Source organism: Scyliorhinus torazame, chromosome 3 (assembly GCF_047496885.1).
Source record: "Scyliorhinus torazame isolate Kashiwa2021f chromosome 3, sScyTor2.1, whole genome shotgun sequence".
NCBI lineage: Eukaryota > Metazoa > Chordata > Chondrichthyes > Carcharhiniformes > Scyliorhinidae > Scyliorhinus > Scyliorhinus torazame.
The window spans coordinates 364347395-364360780 of record NC_092709.1 but is presented as its reverse complement, the minus strand read 5'-3'; the positions used below and the strand labels follow the sequence as shown (position 1 = coordinate 364360780).

The window sequence follows — 13386 nt, the reverse complement described above, 5'->3', positions numbered from 1 at the left end:
ATCACCTCTGACTCACTCTGAACTCCAGTGGAACCGGCCAACTGTCCAAGCTTCCCTCACAAGATGACCCATTCATTTCTGGTATCATTCCGTTCAACCTGCTCTGAACTTCCTCCAACGCACTTCCAGCCCTCCTCAGGTCGCCAAGTTCCCAGTGAATCTGAGAATACAGCCTGGTGCTGATTGTTCCTCTGCTCCGGTCTCCTGTTGCCGTCAGGATCAAGGTTCGTGCCCCAGCGGGAGGATGTAGATGGGTCATTAAGACTCATTTGCATCCGCTTAGTGGGCCGGGCAACTTAATCGCCAGGCCCCGTTGATTCTCTGATGGTCTGGGTTGGGAATCACGTGGGCACGAATCATGACAGGTATGGCCAGGTGTGGCCCTGCTATGGCCAGGTGTGGCCCTGCTATGGCCAGGTGTGGCCCTGATATGGCCAGGTGTGGCCCTGCTATGGCCAGGTGTGGCCCTGCTATGGCCAGGTGTGGCCCTGATATGACCAGGTGTGGCCCTGCTATGGCCAGGTGTGGCCCTGCTATGGCCAGGTGTGGCCCAGATATGACCAGGTGTGGCCCTGATATGGCCAGGTGTGGCCCTGCCATAGTGAATTTGGTGGTGGGCCAACAGGATAACTACTCAAGGGAGTTTCCCCCAAAGTCGACTCGAGGGCCACTCCCTCCCCTCCCCCCCCCCCCATAATGCAAGACCTGCTCACCCCACCCCCCCCAGACTCCCCCATGCACCACCACCACCACACAGACCGCCTAAATAAAGAGACCCCCCCCACAGACCCCCTAAAGAGATTCCCCCCAGAGGCCCTCAAAATAAGGAGACACCCCACTGATCCCCCCCAGAAAAGGGACTTTGTCTGGGAGCTAGTAAGCAGTGCCGACAGAGGCAGTAAAAATAATTACTGCTGTAACACACTGCTGAGCAATACACCTGCGGGTTCAGGCACAGGGAGCACCACGTGTCAATCCCTGGGATGAGTAAACCAGCCAGCTGTGTTCACACCCCCTCAGATCATTGAGTCACAAGCCATTCATTCATTCCCCTCACTAAGCTGTGATTGGCAACTTCCACACACAGCTGTCAGCTTTGCTCCATTTCACAGTTGAGTAACTCTGAAGTGCTCTCACTGCAATGTTTATAAACATCAATCGTTGATTGACAGGTCCTGCCCCACTTCAAACAGAGTTAAGTGCTGTCAATTTCCAGCTGACCACTTCACAATCACTCAAGCGTGAAGAGAGGCGATTGGAAAACATTTAATTCTGTTTGGCCAACCGCTGGACCTCACTGTCATGGTGCCCGCTCAAAAAGGTGGCCTGATAAGGGTGGCACGGTGGCACAGTGGTTAGCACTGCTGCCTCACGGCGCTGAGGACCCGGGTCCAATTACGGCCCCCGGTCCTTGTAGAGTTTGCACATTCGACCCGCGTCTGCAGGAGTCTCACCCCCACAAAGCCAAAAGATGTGTCCGGGGGTGAATTGGCCTCACTAATTTGCCCCTTCATTGGAAGAAAAAATTGTATTTTCTATTTGGCGGACTGATCGTGGGATTGGCTTGGAAATCCCTCACAATCTTCGCCATAATTTGCACGGTGAAGGATTGTCTTCCCGATTTGCACGTCCACCTTCCCCAGACATAGACGGGATTCTCCAAGAATGGGGCTATGTCCCCAGGCCTGCGAGAAAACGTTTTGTTCTGGAAAGTGCGAGTTGATTCTTCATTTTGAAGGGGGCTGGCAGGGCCTCGGAGTGCTCTACGCAGTGCCAGCTGCCGACACGGGGCCCTGCACACCAGGCCACGGGTCCTCCCAAGCCACACGGCAAGCCGGTCCCAACAATATACCCCCCCCCCCCCCGAGATCACGTGCGCCCGCTGGCTCCCGATCTCGGGCCTGGCCGTCTTGGAGGCCCCCCCCCCCCCCCCCCCGGTGACGGATCTCCTCCGCCCCCCCACCAGGACGCAGCTGCGACTCTGAGCTTCCGCCGGGTGGAACCATGTTAGAACCACGCCGGCGGGAACTGGGCAGGTCGTCCGGGTAGAATCGCCTCGGGGGCCTCTTTCAACGTCCCCCGACCAGCGCCGAGTCGACTGCCGGTGATTCTCCGCTGGCCGGGGAATCGCGCGAAGGCGTCGCGGGTCCGACTCCCCGTTCTCCGCCCCCGTGCCGAGCCCGATTTCAGCGCGGAGCCTCGGAGTATCGCGGCCATAGTCTCAATGCCCCTGAAACCCTCCCTCCCTCCTGCAGCATCCCTCCAGTTACACATTCTCCTGGTTTATTCTCCAATCTCATCTCCCCCAGGCACACGGCCTTGGTAACAATCTGCAGATGACAAACTGAACCATCCCAGACAACATCCTGGTGAATCTCCTCTCCACCCCCTCCAGTGCAATCACATCCTTCCTATAATGTGGCGGCACGATAGCACAGTGGTTAGCACTGTAGCTTCACAGCGCCAGGGACCCAGGTTCGATTCCCGGCTTGGGTCACTGTCTGTGCGGAGTCTGTCACTCTCTGAGCCCCCCCTGCTGAATGGGCTCTCTCTCTCTGAGCCCCCCTGCTGAATGGGCTCTCTCTCTGAGCTCCCCCTGCTGAATGGGCTCTCTCTCTCTGAGCCCCCCTGCTGAATGGGCTCTCTCTCTCTGAGCTCCCCCTGCTGAATGGGCTCTCTCTCTCTGAGCCCCCCTGCTGAATGGGCTCTCTCTGAGCTCCCCCTGCTGAATGGGCTCTCTCTGAGCTCCCCCTGCTGAATGGGCTCTCTCTCTGAGCCCCCCCTGCTGAATGGGCTCTCTCTCTCTCAGCCCCCCTGCTGAATGGGCTCTCTCTCTCTGAGCTCCCCCTGCTGAATGGGCTCTCTCTCTCTGAGCCCCCCCTGCTGAATGGGCTCTCTCTCTCTGAGCTCCCCCTGCTGAATGGGCTCTCTCTCTCTCTGAGCCCCCCTGCTGAATGGGCTCTCTCTCTCTGAGCTCCCCCTGCTGAATGGGCTCTCTCTCTCTGAGCCCCCCTGCTGAATGGGCTCTCTCTCTCTCTGAGCCCCCCCTGCTGAATGGGCTCTCTCTCTCTGAGCCCCCCCTGCTGAATGGACTCTCTCTGAGCCCCCCCTGTTTTATGGTTTTCCTCTCTCTCTGAACTCTTGCTTTATGAGCTCCCTCTCTCCCTGACCTGATGCTGCCTTGTGAGATCTCTCTCCCCCTCAAACCTCCCCCTGTTTTATGGGCTCTCTCTCTCTGAGCTCCCCCTGCTGAATGGGCTCTCTCTCTCTCTGAGCCCCCCTGCTGAATGGGCTCTCTCTCTCTGAGCTCCCCCTGCTGAATGGACTCTCTCTCTCTGAGCCCCCCCTGCTGAATGGACTCTCTCTCTCTGAGCCCCCCCTGCTGAATGGGCTCTCTCTCTCTGAGCCCCCCTGCTGAATGGGCTCTCTCTCTCTCTGAGCCCCCCCTGCTGAATGGACTCTCTCTCTCTGAGCCCCCCTGCTGAATGGGCTCTCTCTCTCTGAGCCCCCCCTGCTGAATGGACTCTCTCTGAGCTCCCCCTGTTTTATGGTTTTCCTCTCTCTCTGAACTCTTGCTTTATGAGCTCCCTCTCTCCCTGACCTGATGCTGCCTTGTGAGATCTCTCTCCCCCTCTAACCTCCCCCTGTTTTATGGGCTCTCTCTCTCCAAACTCCTAATGCGTTATGGACTCAATCTCTCTCTCCAAACTCGCTCTGCTTTCTGGGCTCTCTCTGAAGACCCTCTGTTTCATCTGCCCTTTCGGTTTTAATAAGCCATTTGGGTTTTGGTAAAAGTCTTGCAGGTTTTGGGTCAGTTTTCCTGCTGATAAATCCAATTGCTGGCAACGCTGGTAGTTGGACTGTTGCTCAGTGAGGTATTGCAGTGTTAGATCAGTAGCTTCCAGCTGCCTGGGTCCCCTGTACATTCCTGACCCCGAGATCCTGATCACCAACATCACCACAAACACTCATATATCCAGGCACATCACAAACCCCATTGGTTAGCAGCGACTTATGTATTTACTTTAGAATCACTCTTACCCCTGCCTGGAGAAATGAGCCTTTTACAATATGAGCATTTGGTTCTGCAGTTCCTTCCAGCAGCTACTCCTTGTCGACCATCGAGGGGAGAATGCGACTTGCCCGAGTTCTGCAGAGGAGATTCCTCAGACTGCCCCGAGAATGTCTATGTGAAAGACGGTCACACATGCGGCAATGGAAATTTATACTGCAGCGATGGGACCTGTCAGTCTGCAGAGAAACAATGCCAGGATATCTGGGGCGAGGGTGAGTACAGATTATCAGAATCTCCCAAACGCTCACAGCGCAGTTACACTCCGACACTGAGTAATGTGAGAGTGTAGATCACAGAGTGTGCACAGAAATGAGGGGCGTAGTTAATGAAATGCTAAATTCAGAAATTGTCCCAAGTGGGAATTGGGTGCAAAGAGGAAAAGAGCTCATGCTTTTTATTCACAGAAAATTCTGGAAATATTCAGCCTGCATCTGTGGAGAGAGAAAAATAACTTTTCAGGTGGTGACGTTTCAGCAACAATGCAAAATATAATCGACTTGAATTGTTAACTCTATTTCTCTCCACATACGCTGCCTGTTCGGCACAACATCGTGGGCCGAAGGGCCTGTTCTGTGCTATATTTTCTATGGCCTACTGAGTATTTCTACATTTTCTGTTTTCCACAGGGTCTGATTTTTTTTTTTTTTGTCGTCTATTCACTTTTCAATTCTCCAAGAGATGGAGACACTTTCTTTTAAGTCTTTAGTTGTTTCTTTCAATTGGTTCATATTTTGATGATCACCGAATAGATGGAGGCATGGCAAAGCATCTCAGTACCATGGGAAGCACATCCTGTTCCATGTGGGAAATCAGGAATACTTCTCGTGTGGTGAGTAACCACACACCCAGACAGAAAGTATTGCCAGCTGGAGGGGTTCAATGTCCAGGTTTCAGAGTTTGAGTAGGAGCTGCTGTGGCACATCTGACAAATGTTGAATTCTTTACCCGTCAGTCTGGCCTCAATACAACTCGAGATGGATTTGTAGGCATAGTATTATTTATTTTTACCCAACTTGCAAGTCTGACTCACTTCACAAAAACCCAGAACACAAGCTGCCTCCTGGGTCTTCCGAATCGAGTGCTGTTGGAGACAAAGGAATCTCTACAAATACATTCAAATGGCATCAAGTTTCACATACAGATTCCCATAGGTCATCCTATACCTTTCCTGACCTGGCCATACATCTTAATTGGCTCACTTCTCATTCCTTAACCCTGGCCTCTTGTTACCCAGCATCCTTTTCTCTTCCTCTACCAGACACCCCTCCCCCTTCCGTGCCAAGCTTTCTGACATCCTTTGTCTGCGAACTCACTAGAATTAGACCGGCCCACATCTACATTACTGTAACTAATATATTTAAACTAACTATTTTATATCACATTCGTTACATCCACCAGGCTGAGAGCTGCACGGTGAGCACTTTGATGGGGATTGTTACCCCTTAGCTTATGAGTATTCAGACAGAGAGGGAATGAGTGTCCGCCAGTCAGTCGAGAAGGGATATGCAAGTAGTAGACACAACCTCTGAGTGCCTCCCTCTCTTCAAGGGGCGGCACGGTGGTTAGCACTACTGCCTCACAGCTCCAGGGTCCCAGGTTCGATTCTGGCCTCAGGTGACTGTCTGTGCGGAGTCTGCACGTCCTCCCCGTGTCGGCGTGGGTTTCCTCCGGGTGCTCCGGTTTCCTCCCCCAGTCCAAAGATGTGCAGGTTAGGTGGATTGGCCATGCTGAATTGCCCAAAAAGTTAGGTGAGGTTACGGGGTGAGCGATTGGGCCTAGGTAGGGATGCACTATCAGACCAAGGGCCGGTTGCAGGCTCGATGGGCAAAATGGCCTCATTCTGCACCGTAGAAATTCTATGATTCTAACCGACATCCAAATATTAGTGAGAGTGATGGTTACCTGGGGATTTCAGCCAAAGACAAGACTATGAAAGATCAGCTGCTTTACCTGGATTGGATTGGATTTATTGGCACATGTACCGAGATACAGCGAAGGGTATTGTTCCGCGTACAGCCCAGTCAGATCATTCCATACATGAAAAACATAGGACATACATCAATACACAATATAAATACATCAACACATGCATCGGATGAAGCATACAGGGTGTAGTGTTAATGAGGTCAGTCCATAAGAGGGTCATTTAGGAGTCTGGTGACAGTGGGGAAGAAGCTGTTTTTGAGTCTGTTCGTGCGTGTTCTCAGACTTCTGTATCTCCTGCCCGATGGAAGAAGTTGGAAGAGTGAGTAAGCCGGCTGGGAGGGGTCTTTGATTATACTGCCCGCTTTCCCCAGGCAGCGGGAGGTGTAGATGGAGTCAATGGATGGGAGGCAGGTTCGTGTGATGGACTGGGCTGTGTTTACGACTCTCTGAAGTTTCTTGCGGTCCTGGGCCGAGCAGTTGCCATACCAGGCTGTGATGCAGCCCGATAGGATGCTTTCTATGGTGCATCTGTAAAAGTTGGTAAGAGTTAATGTGGACATGCCGAATTTCCTTAGTTTCCTGAGGAAGTATAGGTGCTGTTGTGCTTTCTTGGTGGTAGCGTCGACGTGGGTGGACCAGGACAGATTTTTGGAGATGTGCACCCCTAGGAATTTGAAACTGCTAACCATCTCCACCTCGGCCACATTGATGCTGACAGGGGTGTGTACAGTACTTTGCTTCCTGAAGTCAATGACCAGCTCTTTAGTTTTGCTGGTATTGAGGGAGAGATTGGTGTCGCTGCACCACTCCGCTAGGTTCTCTATCTCCCTCCTGTATTCTGACTCGTCGTTATTCAAGATCCGGCCCACTATGGTCGTATCGTCAGCAAACGTGCAGATGGAGTTGGAACCAAATGCTGCCACACAGGGTAGAGGGTGGGGTGGGGGTCAGGAAGGGGGAGAAGATTGTAAAATAAATAAATTAGCTGTAAAAAATAATAAGGAATAGTACAGTTGAAAATCCTTAAATCAAATAAGGGCCAATTTGAATGGAGTAACTCAGTGGAGTGTCTGAATTAAATATTCAGATGCAAAGTTTTAATGCAGCAATGGGCTGCTTTTAAAGATAATTGGTTTGGGTACAGCCGAGGAATATTCTGTTGGGAAATGGAGATTGTTCAAGTTATTGATATGTGTTTGTTGTTATTAGGAGTTTAGTGTAAATTGAAGTTTAAGCATCATTTGTGTTTCTCTATTTGTGTGCTAAGAAAGGGTTAAAACTTCAGTTAATTTCATGTTAAACGAAGGTGCCTGCATGTCTATAGGTTTTAGTTTCACTTAAACTTTGCCTGCATTGTAATTCAGGGTTGATAATGTAAATGCTATCAGAGTTAAGAAGAACTAAACTGTTGTTTAGCAACCAGAGGCCCAGACTGAAAAGTAGAAGCCGTTAGAATCAGGCAAGCCAAGAAAGAAGGACAGAAGCTGCCAGTGCAGGCAGGGTGATACAGAAGCTGCCAGTGCAGGCAGGGTGATACAGAAGCTGCCAGTGCAGGCAGGGTGATACAGAAGCTGCCAGTGCAGGCAGGGTAATACAGAAGCTGCCAGTGCAGGCAGGGTGATACAGAAGCTGCCAGTGCAGGCAGGGTGATACAGAAGCTGCCAGTGCAGGCAGGGTGATACAGAAGCTGCCAGTGCAGGCAGGATGATGCAGAAGCTGCCAGTGCAGGCAGGGTGATACAGAAGCTGCCAGTGCAGGCAGGATGATACAGAAGCTGCCAGTGCAGGCAGTATGATACAGAGGCTGCCAGTGCAGGCAGGGTGATACAGAGGCTGCCAGTGCAGGCAGGGTGATACAGAAGCTGCCAGTGCAGGCAGGATGATACAGAGGCTGCCAGTGCAGGCAGGGTGATACAGAAGCTGCCAGTGCAGGCAGGGTGATACAGAAGCTGCCAGTGCAGGCAGGGTGATACAGAACCTGCCAGTGCAGGCAGTATGATACAGAAGCTGCCAGTGCAGGCAGTATGATACAGAAGCTGCCAGTGCAGGCAGGATGATACAGAAGCTGCCAGTGCAGGCAGGGTGATACAGAAGCTGCCAGTGCAGGCAGAATGATACAGAAGCTGCCAGTGCAGGCAGGGTGATACAGAAGCTGCCAGTGCAGGCAGGGTGATACAGAAGCTGCCAGTGCAGGCAGTATGATACAGAAGCTGCCAGTGCAGGCAGGATGATACAGAAGCTGCCAGTGCAGGCAGGGTGATACAGAAGCTGCCAGTGCAGGCAGGGTGATACAGAAGCTGCCAGTGCAGGCAGGGTGATACAGAAGCTGCCAGTGCAGGCAGAATGATACAGAAGCTGCCAGTGCAGGCAGGGTGATACAGAAGCTGCCAGTGCAGGCAGGGTGATACAGAAGCTGCCAGTGCAGGCAGGGTGATACAGAAGCTGCCAGTGCAGGCAGGGTGATACAGAAGCTGCCAGTGCAGGCAGGGTGATACAGAAGCTCCCAGTGCAGGCAGGGTGATACAGAAGCTGCCAGTGCAGGCAGGGTGATACAGAAGCTGCAAGTGCAGGCAGGGTGATACAGAACCTGCCAGTGCAGGCAGGGTGATACAGAAGCTGCCAGTGCAGGCAGAATGATACAGAAGCTGCCAGTGCAGGCAGGGTGATACAGAAGCTGCCAGTGCAGGCAGAATGATACAGAAGCTGCCAGTGCAGGCAGGGTGATACAGAAGCTGCCAGTGCAGGCAGGGTGATACAGAAGCTGCCAGTGCAGGCAGGGTGATACAGAAGCTGCCAGTGCAGGCAGGGTGATACAGAAGCTGCCAGTGCAGGCAGGGTGATACAGAAGCTGCCAGTGCAGGCAGGGTGATACAGAAGCTGCCAGTGCAGGCAGGGTGATACAGAAGCTGCCAGTGCAGGCAGGATGATGCAGAAGCTGCCAGTGCAGGCAGGGTGATACAGAAGCTGCTAGTGCAGGCAGGATGATACAGAAGCTGCCAGTGCAGGCAGTATGATACAGAGGCTGCCAGTGCAGGCAGGGTGATACAGAGGCTGCCAGTGCAGGCAGGGTGATACAGAAGCTGCCAGTGCAGGCAGGATGATACAGAGGCTGCCAGTGCAGGCAGGGTGATACAGAAGCTGCCAGTGCAGGCAGGGTGATACAGAAGCTGCCAGTGCAGGCAGGGTGATACAGAACCTGCCAGTGCAGGCAGTATGATACAGAAGCTGCCAGTGCAGGCAGTATGATACAGAAGCTGCCAGTGCAGGCAGGATGATACAGAAGCTGCCAGTGCAGGCAGGGTGATACAGAAGCTGCCAGTGCAGGCAGAATGATACAGAAGCTGCCAGTGCAGGCAGGGTGATACAGAAGCTGCCAGTGCAGGCAGGGTGATACAGAAGCTGCCAGTGCAGGCAGTATGATACAGAAGCTGCCAGTGCAGGCAGGATGATACAGAAGCTGCCAGTGCAGGCAGGGTGATACAGAAGCTGCCAGTGCAGGCAGGGTGATACAGAAGCTGCCAGTGCAGGCAGGGTGATACAGAAGCTGCCAGTGCAGGCAGAATGATACAGAAGCTGCCAGTGCAGGCAGGGTGATACAGAAGCTGCCAGTGCAGGCAGGGTGATACAGAAGCTGCCAGTGCAGGCAGGGTGATACAGAAGCTGCCAGTGCAGGCAGGGTGATACAGAAGCTGCCAGTGCAGGCAGGGTGATACAGAAGCTGCCAGTGCAGGCAGGGTGATACAGAAGCTGCCAGTGCAGGCAGGGTGATACAGAACCTGCCAGTGCAGGCAGGGTGATACAGAAGCTGCCAGTGCAGGCAGAATGATACAGAAGCTGCCAGTGCAGGCAGGGTGATACAGAAGCTGCCAGTGCAGGCAGAATGATACAGAAGCTGCCAGTGCAGGCAGAATGATACAGAAGCTGCCAGTGCAGGCAGGGTGATACAGAAGCTGCCAGTGCAGGCAGGGTGATACAGAAGCTGCCAGTGCAGGCAGGGTGATACAGAAGCTGCCAGTGCAGGCAGGGTGATACAGAGGCTGCCAGTGCAGGCAGGGTGATACAGAAGCTGCCAGTGCAGGCAGTATGATACAGAAGCTGCCAGTGCAGGCAGTATGATACAGAAGCTGCCAGTGCAGGCAGGGTGATACAGAAGCTGCCAGTGCAGGCAGGGTGATACAGAAGCTGCCAGTGCAGGCAGGGTGATACAGAGGCTGCCAGTGCAGGCAGGATGATACAGAAGCTGCCAGTGCAGGCAGGGTGATACAGAAGCTGCCAGTGCAGGCAGGGTGATACAGAAGCTGCCAGTGCAGGCAGGGTGATACAGAGGCTGCCAGTGCAGGCAGGGTGATACAGAAGCTGCCAGTGCAGGCAGTATGATACAGAAGCTGCCAGTGCAGGCAGTATGATACAGAAGCTGCCAGTGCAGGCAGGGTGATACAGAAGCTGCCAGTGCAGGCAGGGTGATACAGAGGCTGCCAGTGCAGGCAGGGTGATACAGAAGCTGCCAGTGCAGGCAGTATGATACAGAAGCTGCCAGTGCAGGCAGGGTGATACAGAGGCTGCCAGTGCAGGCAGGGTGATACAGAAGCTGCCAGTGCAGGCAGGGTGATACAGAAGCTGCCAGTGCAGGCAGAATGATACAGAAGCTGCCAGTGCAGGCAGTATGATACAGAAGCTGCCAGTGCAGGCAGGGTGATACAGAAGCTGCCAGTGCAGGCAGAATGATACAGAAGCTGCCAGTGCAGGCAGGGTGATACAGAAGGGCAGAATTTCAGTCTAAGAAGCTAAAGACAGTGCAAGAAGTCAAGGAATGAGAGTTCCATGAAATTACAGGAATAACTGAAATAAAGTTCTGTTCAGTGAAGTCATGGGGCAGAGAGAGATGCTCCCAGTAAAAACCAGAGCTGTAAAGTGTAGACCTGGTGAAGTCAGCTATTGAGAAGCCAGATACCTGAGCTAATCCTGAGGTTGGCGACACCGTAACGCAGCGTGTGAAACAGGGGTGTTCTGCTGGCATGGCTGGATACCTGAGAGATGGTGTGGAAGCTTGAATGCATGTTGTGATCCAAGGCAGGAGAATACTGATAGGACAGCTTGAAAACCGGGATGTGGATCCTTGGTGAAGGCACCTGAGAGAAAACGTTATGTGGGAGGAGATTTCAAAGTGTGTTCTTCGAGAGTGGAGTTTGGAAACCATGTGTGGAACAAAGTTCCATTTGGACCAGTTCGCTCACAGTGTGACAAACATCTGGGGGGGGGGGGGGGGGGGGGGAGAGAGAGAGGGCGAGGGGTTGATGAGAAATGCACAGAAGTTGTGTTGGGTGGTATCTGTCACTCGGTTTCAGAGTGGAGGGTATCTGACCATATTTCTTCGATTGGTTTGCATGGACTGTGTACTTAGTGAGAACATTAAATTGTGTAACTTGTATTATCCTCATAAATCTGTATTTATCTGTAAAGGTTTGGTTGGGGTGAAGGAGTATTGTATTATAGTTCATCATAGACTCATAGAATCCATGCAGTGCAGAAGGAGGCCATTCAGCCCACCGAGACTGGGCCTACCCTCTGAAAGAACATCCTACCTCGGCCCACCACACAACACCACCTGACCTTTTGGACACTAAGGGGCAATTTATCACGGCCAATCCACCTAACCTGCACATCTTTGGCCTGTGGGAGGAAACCGGAGTACCCGGAGGAAACCCACGCACACACGGGGAGGACGTGCAGACTCTGCACAGACAGTGACCCAAGCCGGGAATCGAACCCGGGACCCTGGAGCTGTGAAGCAACCACTGCGCTACTCACTATCCCAGCATCCACCGCACGCTGGGGCAGCGAATTCCATAGATTCACAACCCTTTGGGAGAAGTAGTTTCTCCTCAAATCTGTTTTAAATTTGATACCTCTTATCCTGAGGCTATGACCTTTTTTTATTCATTTACAGGATGTGGGCGTTGCTGGTTAGATAAGCATTTATTGCCCATCCCCAGTTGCCCTTCAGAAGGTGGGGGTGAGCTGCCTTCTTGATCTACGCCAGTCCTTTTGGTGTGGGTACATCCACTGTGCTGTTAGGGAGGGAGTTCCAGGATGTTGCCCCAGCGACAGTGAGGGAACAGCGATATATTTCCCAGTCAGGGTGGTGAGTGACTTGGAGGGGAGCCTCCAGGTGGTGGGGTTCCCAGGTATCTGCTGCTCTTGTCCTTCTAGATGGTAGAGGTCGTGGGTTTGGAAGGTGCTGCCTAAGGAACCTTGGTGAGTTACTGCAGTGCATCTTGTAGACGGTACACACGGCTGCCACTGTGCGTCGGTGGTGGAGGGATTGAATGTTTGTGGAAGGGGAGCAATCAAGCTGGGCTGCTTTGTCCTGGATGGTGTCGAGCTTCTTGAGTGTTGTTGGAGCTGCACTCATCCAGGCAAGTTCAGGGATTCACAACCTATCGAAAAGACAGAGAGGTGGGCAGAGGGGGCGGGGTTGCCTTGTTAATTAGGAATGAAATTAAATCAATAGCACTAAACGACATAGGGTCAGATGATGTGGAGTCTGTGTGGAACCACAAAGGCAAAAAAAACATAATGGGAGTTATGTACAGGCCTCCTAACAGTGGTCAGGACCGGGGGCACAAAATGTACCACGAAATAGAAAGTGCATGTCAGAAAGGCAAGGTCACAGTGATCATGGGGGACTTCAATATGCAGGTGGACTGGGTAAATAATGCTGCCAGTGGACCCAAGGAAAGGGAATTCATTGAATGTTTACAGGAGGGCTTTTGGAACAGCTTGTGATGGAGCCCACGAGGGAACAGGCCATTCTGGACTTAGTGTTATGTAATGAGCCAGACTTGATTCAAGATCTTAAAGTAAGGGAGCACTTAGGAGGCAGTGATCATAATATGGTAGAATTCAGTCTCCAATTTGAAAGAAAGAAGGTAGAATCAGGTGTAAAGGTGTTACAGTTAAATAAAGGTAACTACAGGGGCATGAGGGAGGAACTGACGAAAATCAACTGGGAGCAGAGCCTAGTGGGAAAGACAGTAGAACTGCAATGGCAGGAGTTTCTGGGAGTAATTGAGGACACAGTACAGAGGTTCATCCCAAAGAAAAGAAAGGTTATCAGAGGGGGGATTAGGCAGCCATGGCTGACAAAGGAAATTAGGGAATGCATCAAAGCAAAAGAGAAAGCCTATAATGTGGCAAAGAGTAGTGGGAAGTCAGAAGATTGGGAAGGCTACAAAAACAAACAGAGGATAACAAAGAGAGAAATAAGGAAAGAGAGGATCAATTATGAAGGTAAGCTAGCCAGTAACATTAGGAATGATAGTAAAAGTTTCTTTAAAAACATTAAAAACAAACGGGAGGCAAAAGTAGACATTGGGCCGCTCCAAA

General features: G+C 52.1%; 1 protein-coding gene across 5 annotated transcripts in view; it reads left to right on the top strand.

Moving 5' to 3' along the window:
* LOC140409368 (disintegrin and metalloproteinase domain-containing protein 12-like) overlaps positions 1-13386 on the top strand; it is a 653965-nt gene that overhangs the window by 488517 nt on the left and 152062 nt on the right. For all 5 annotated transcript variants that reach the window (XM_072497812.1, XM_072497813.1, XM_072497810.1 and 2 more), the window contains exon 14: positions 4092-4287. In XM_072497812.1, the coding sequence (XP_072353913.1) occupies positions 4092-4287 (196 nt within the window). The remainder of the gene's footprint in view (positions 1-4091; positions 4288-13386) is intronic.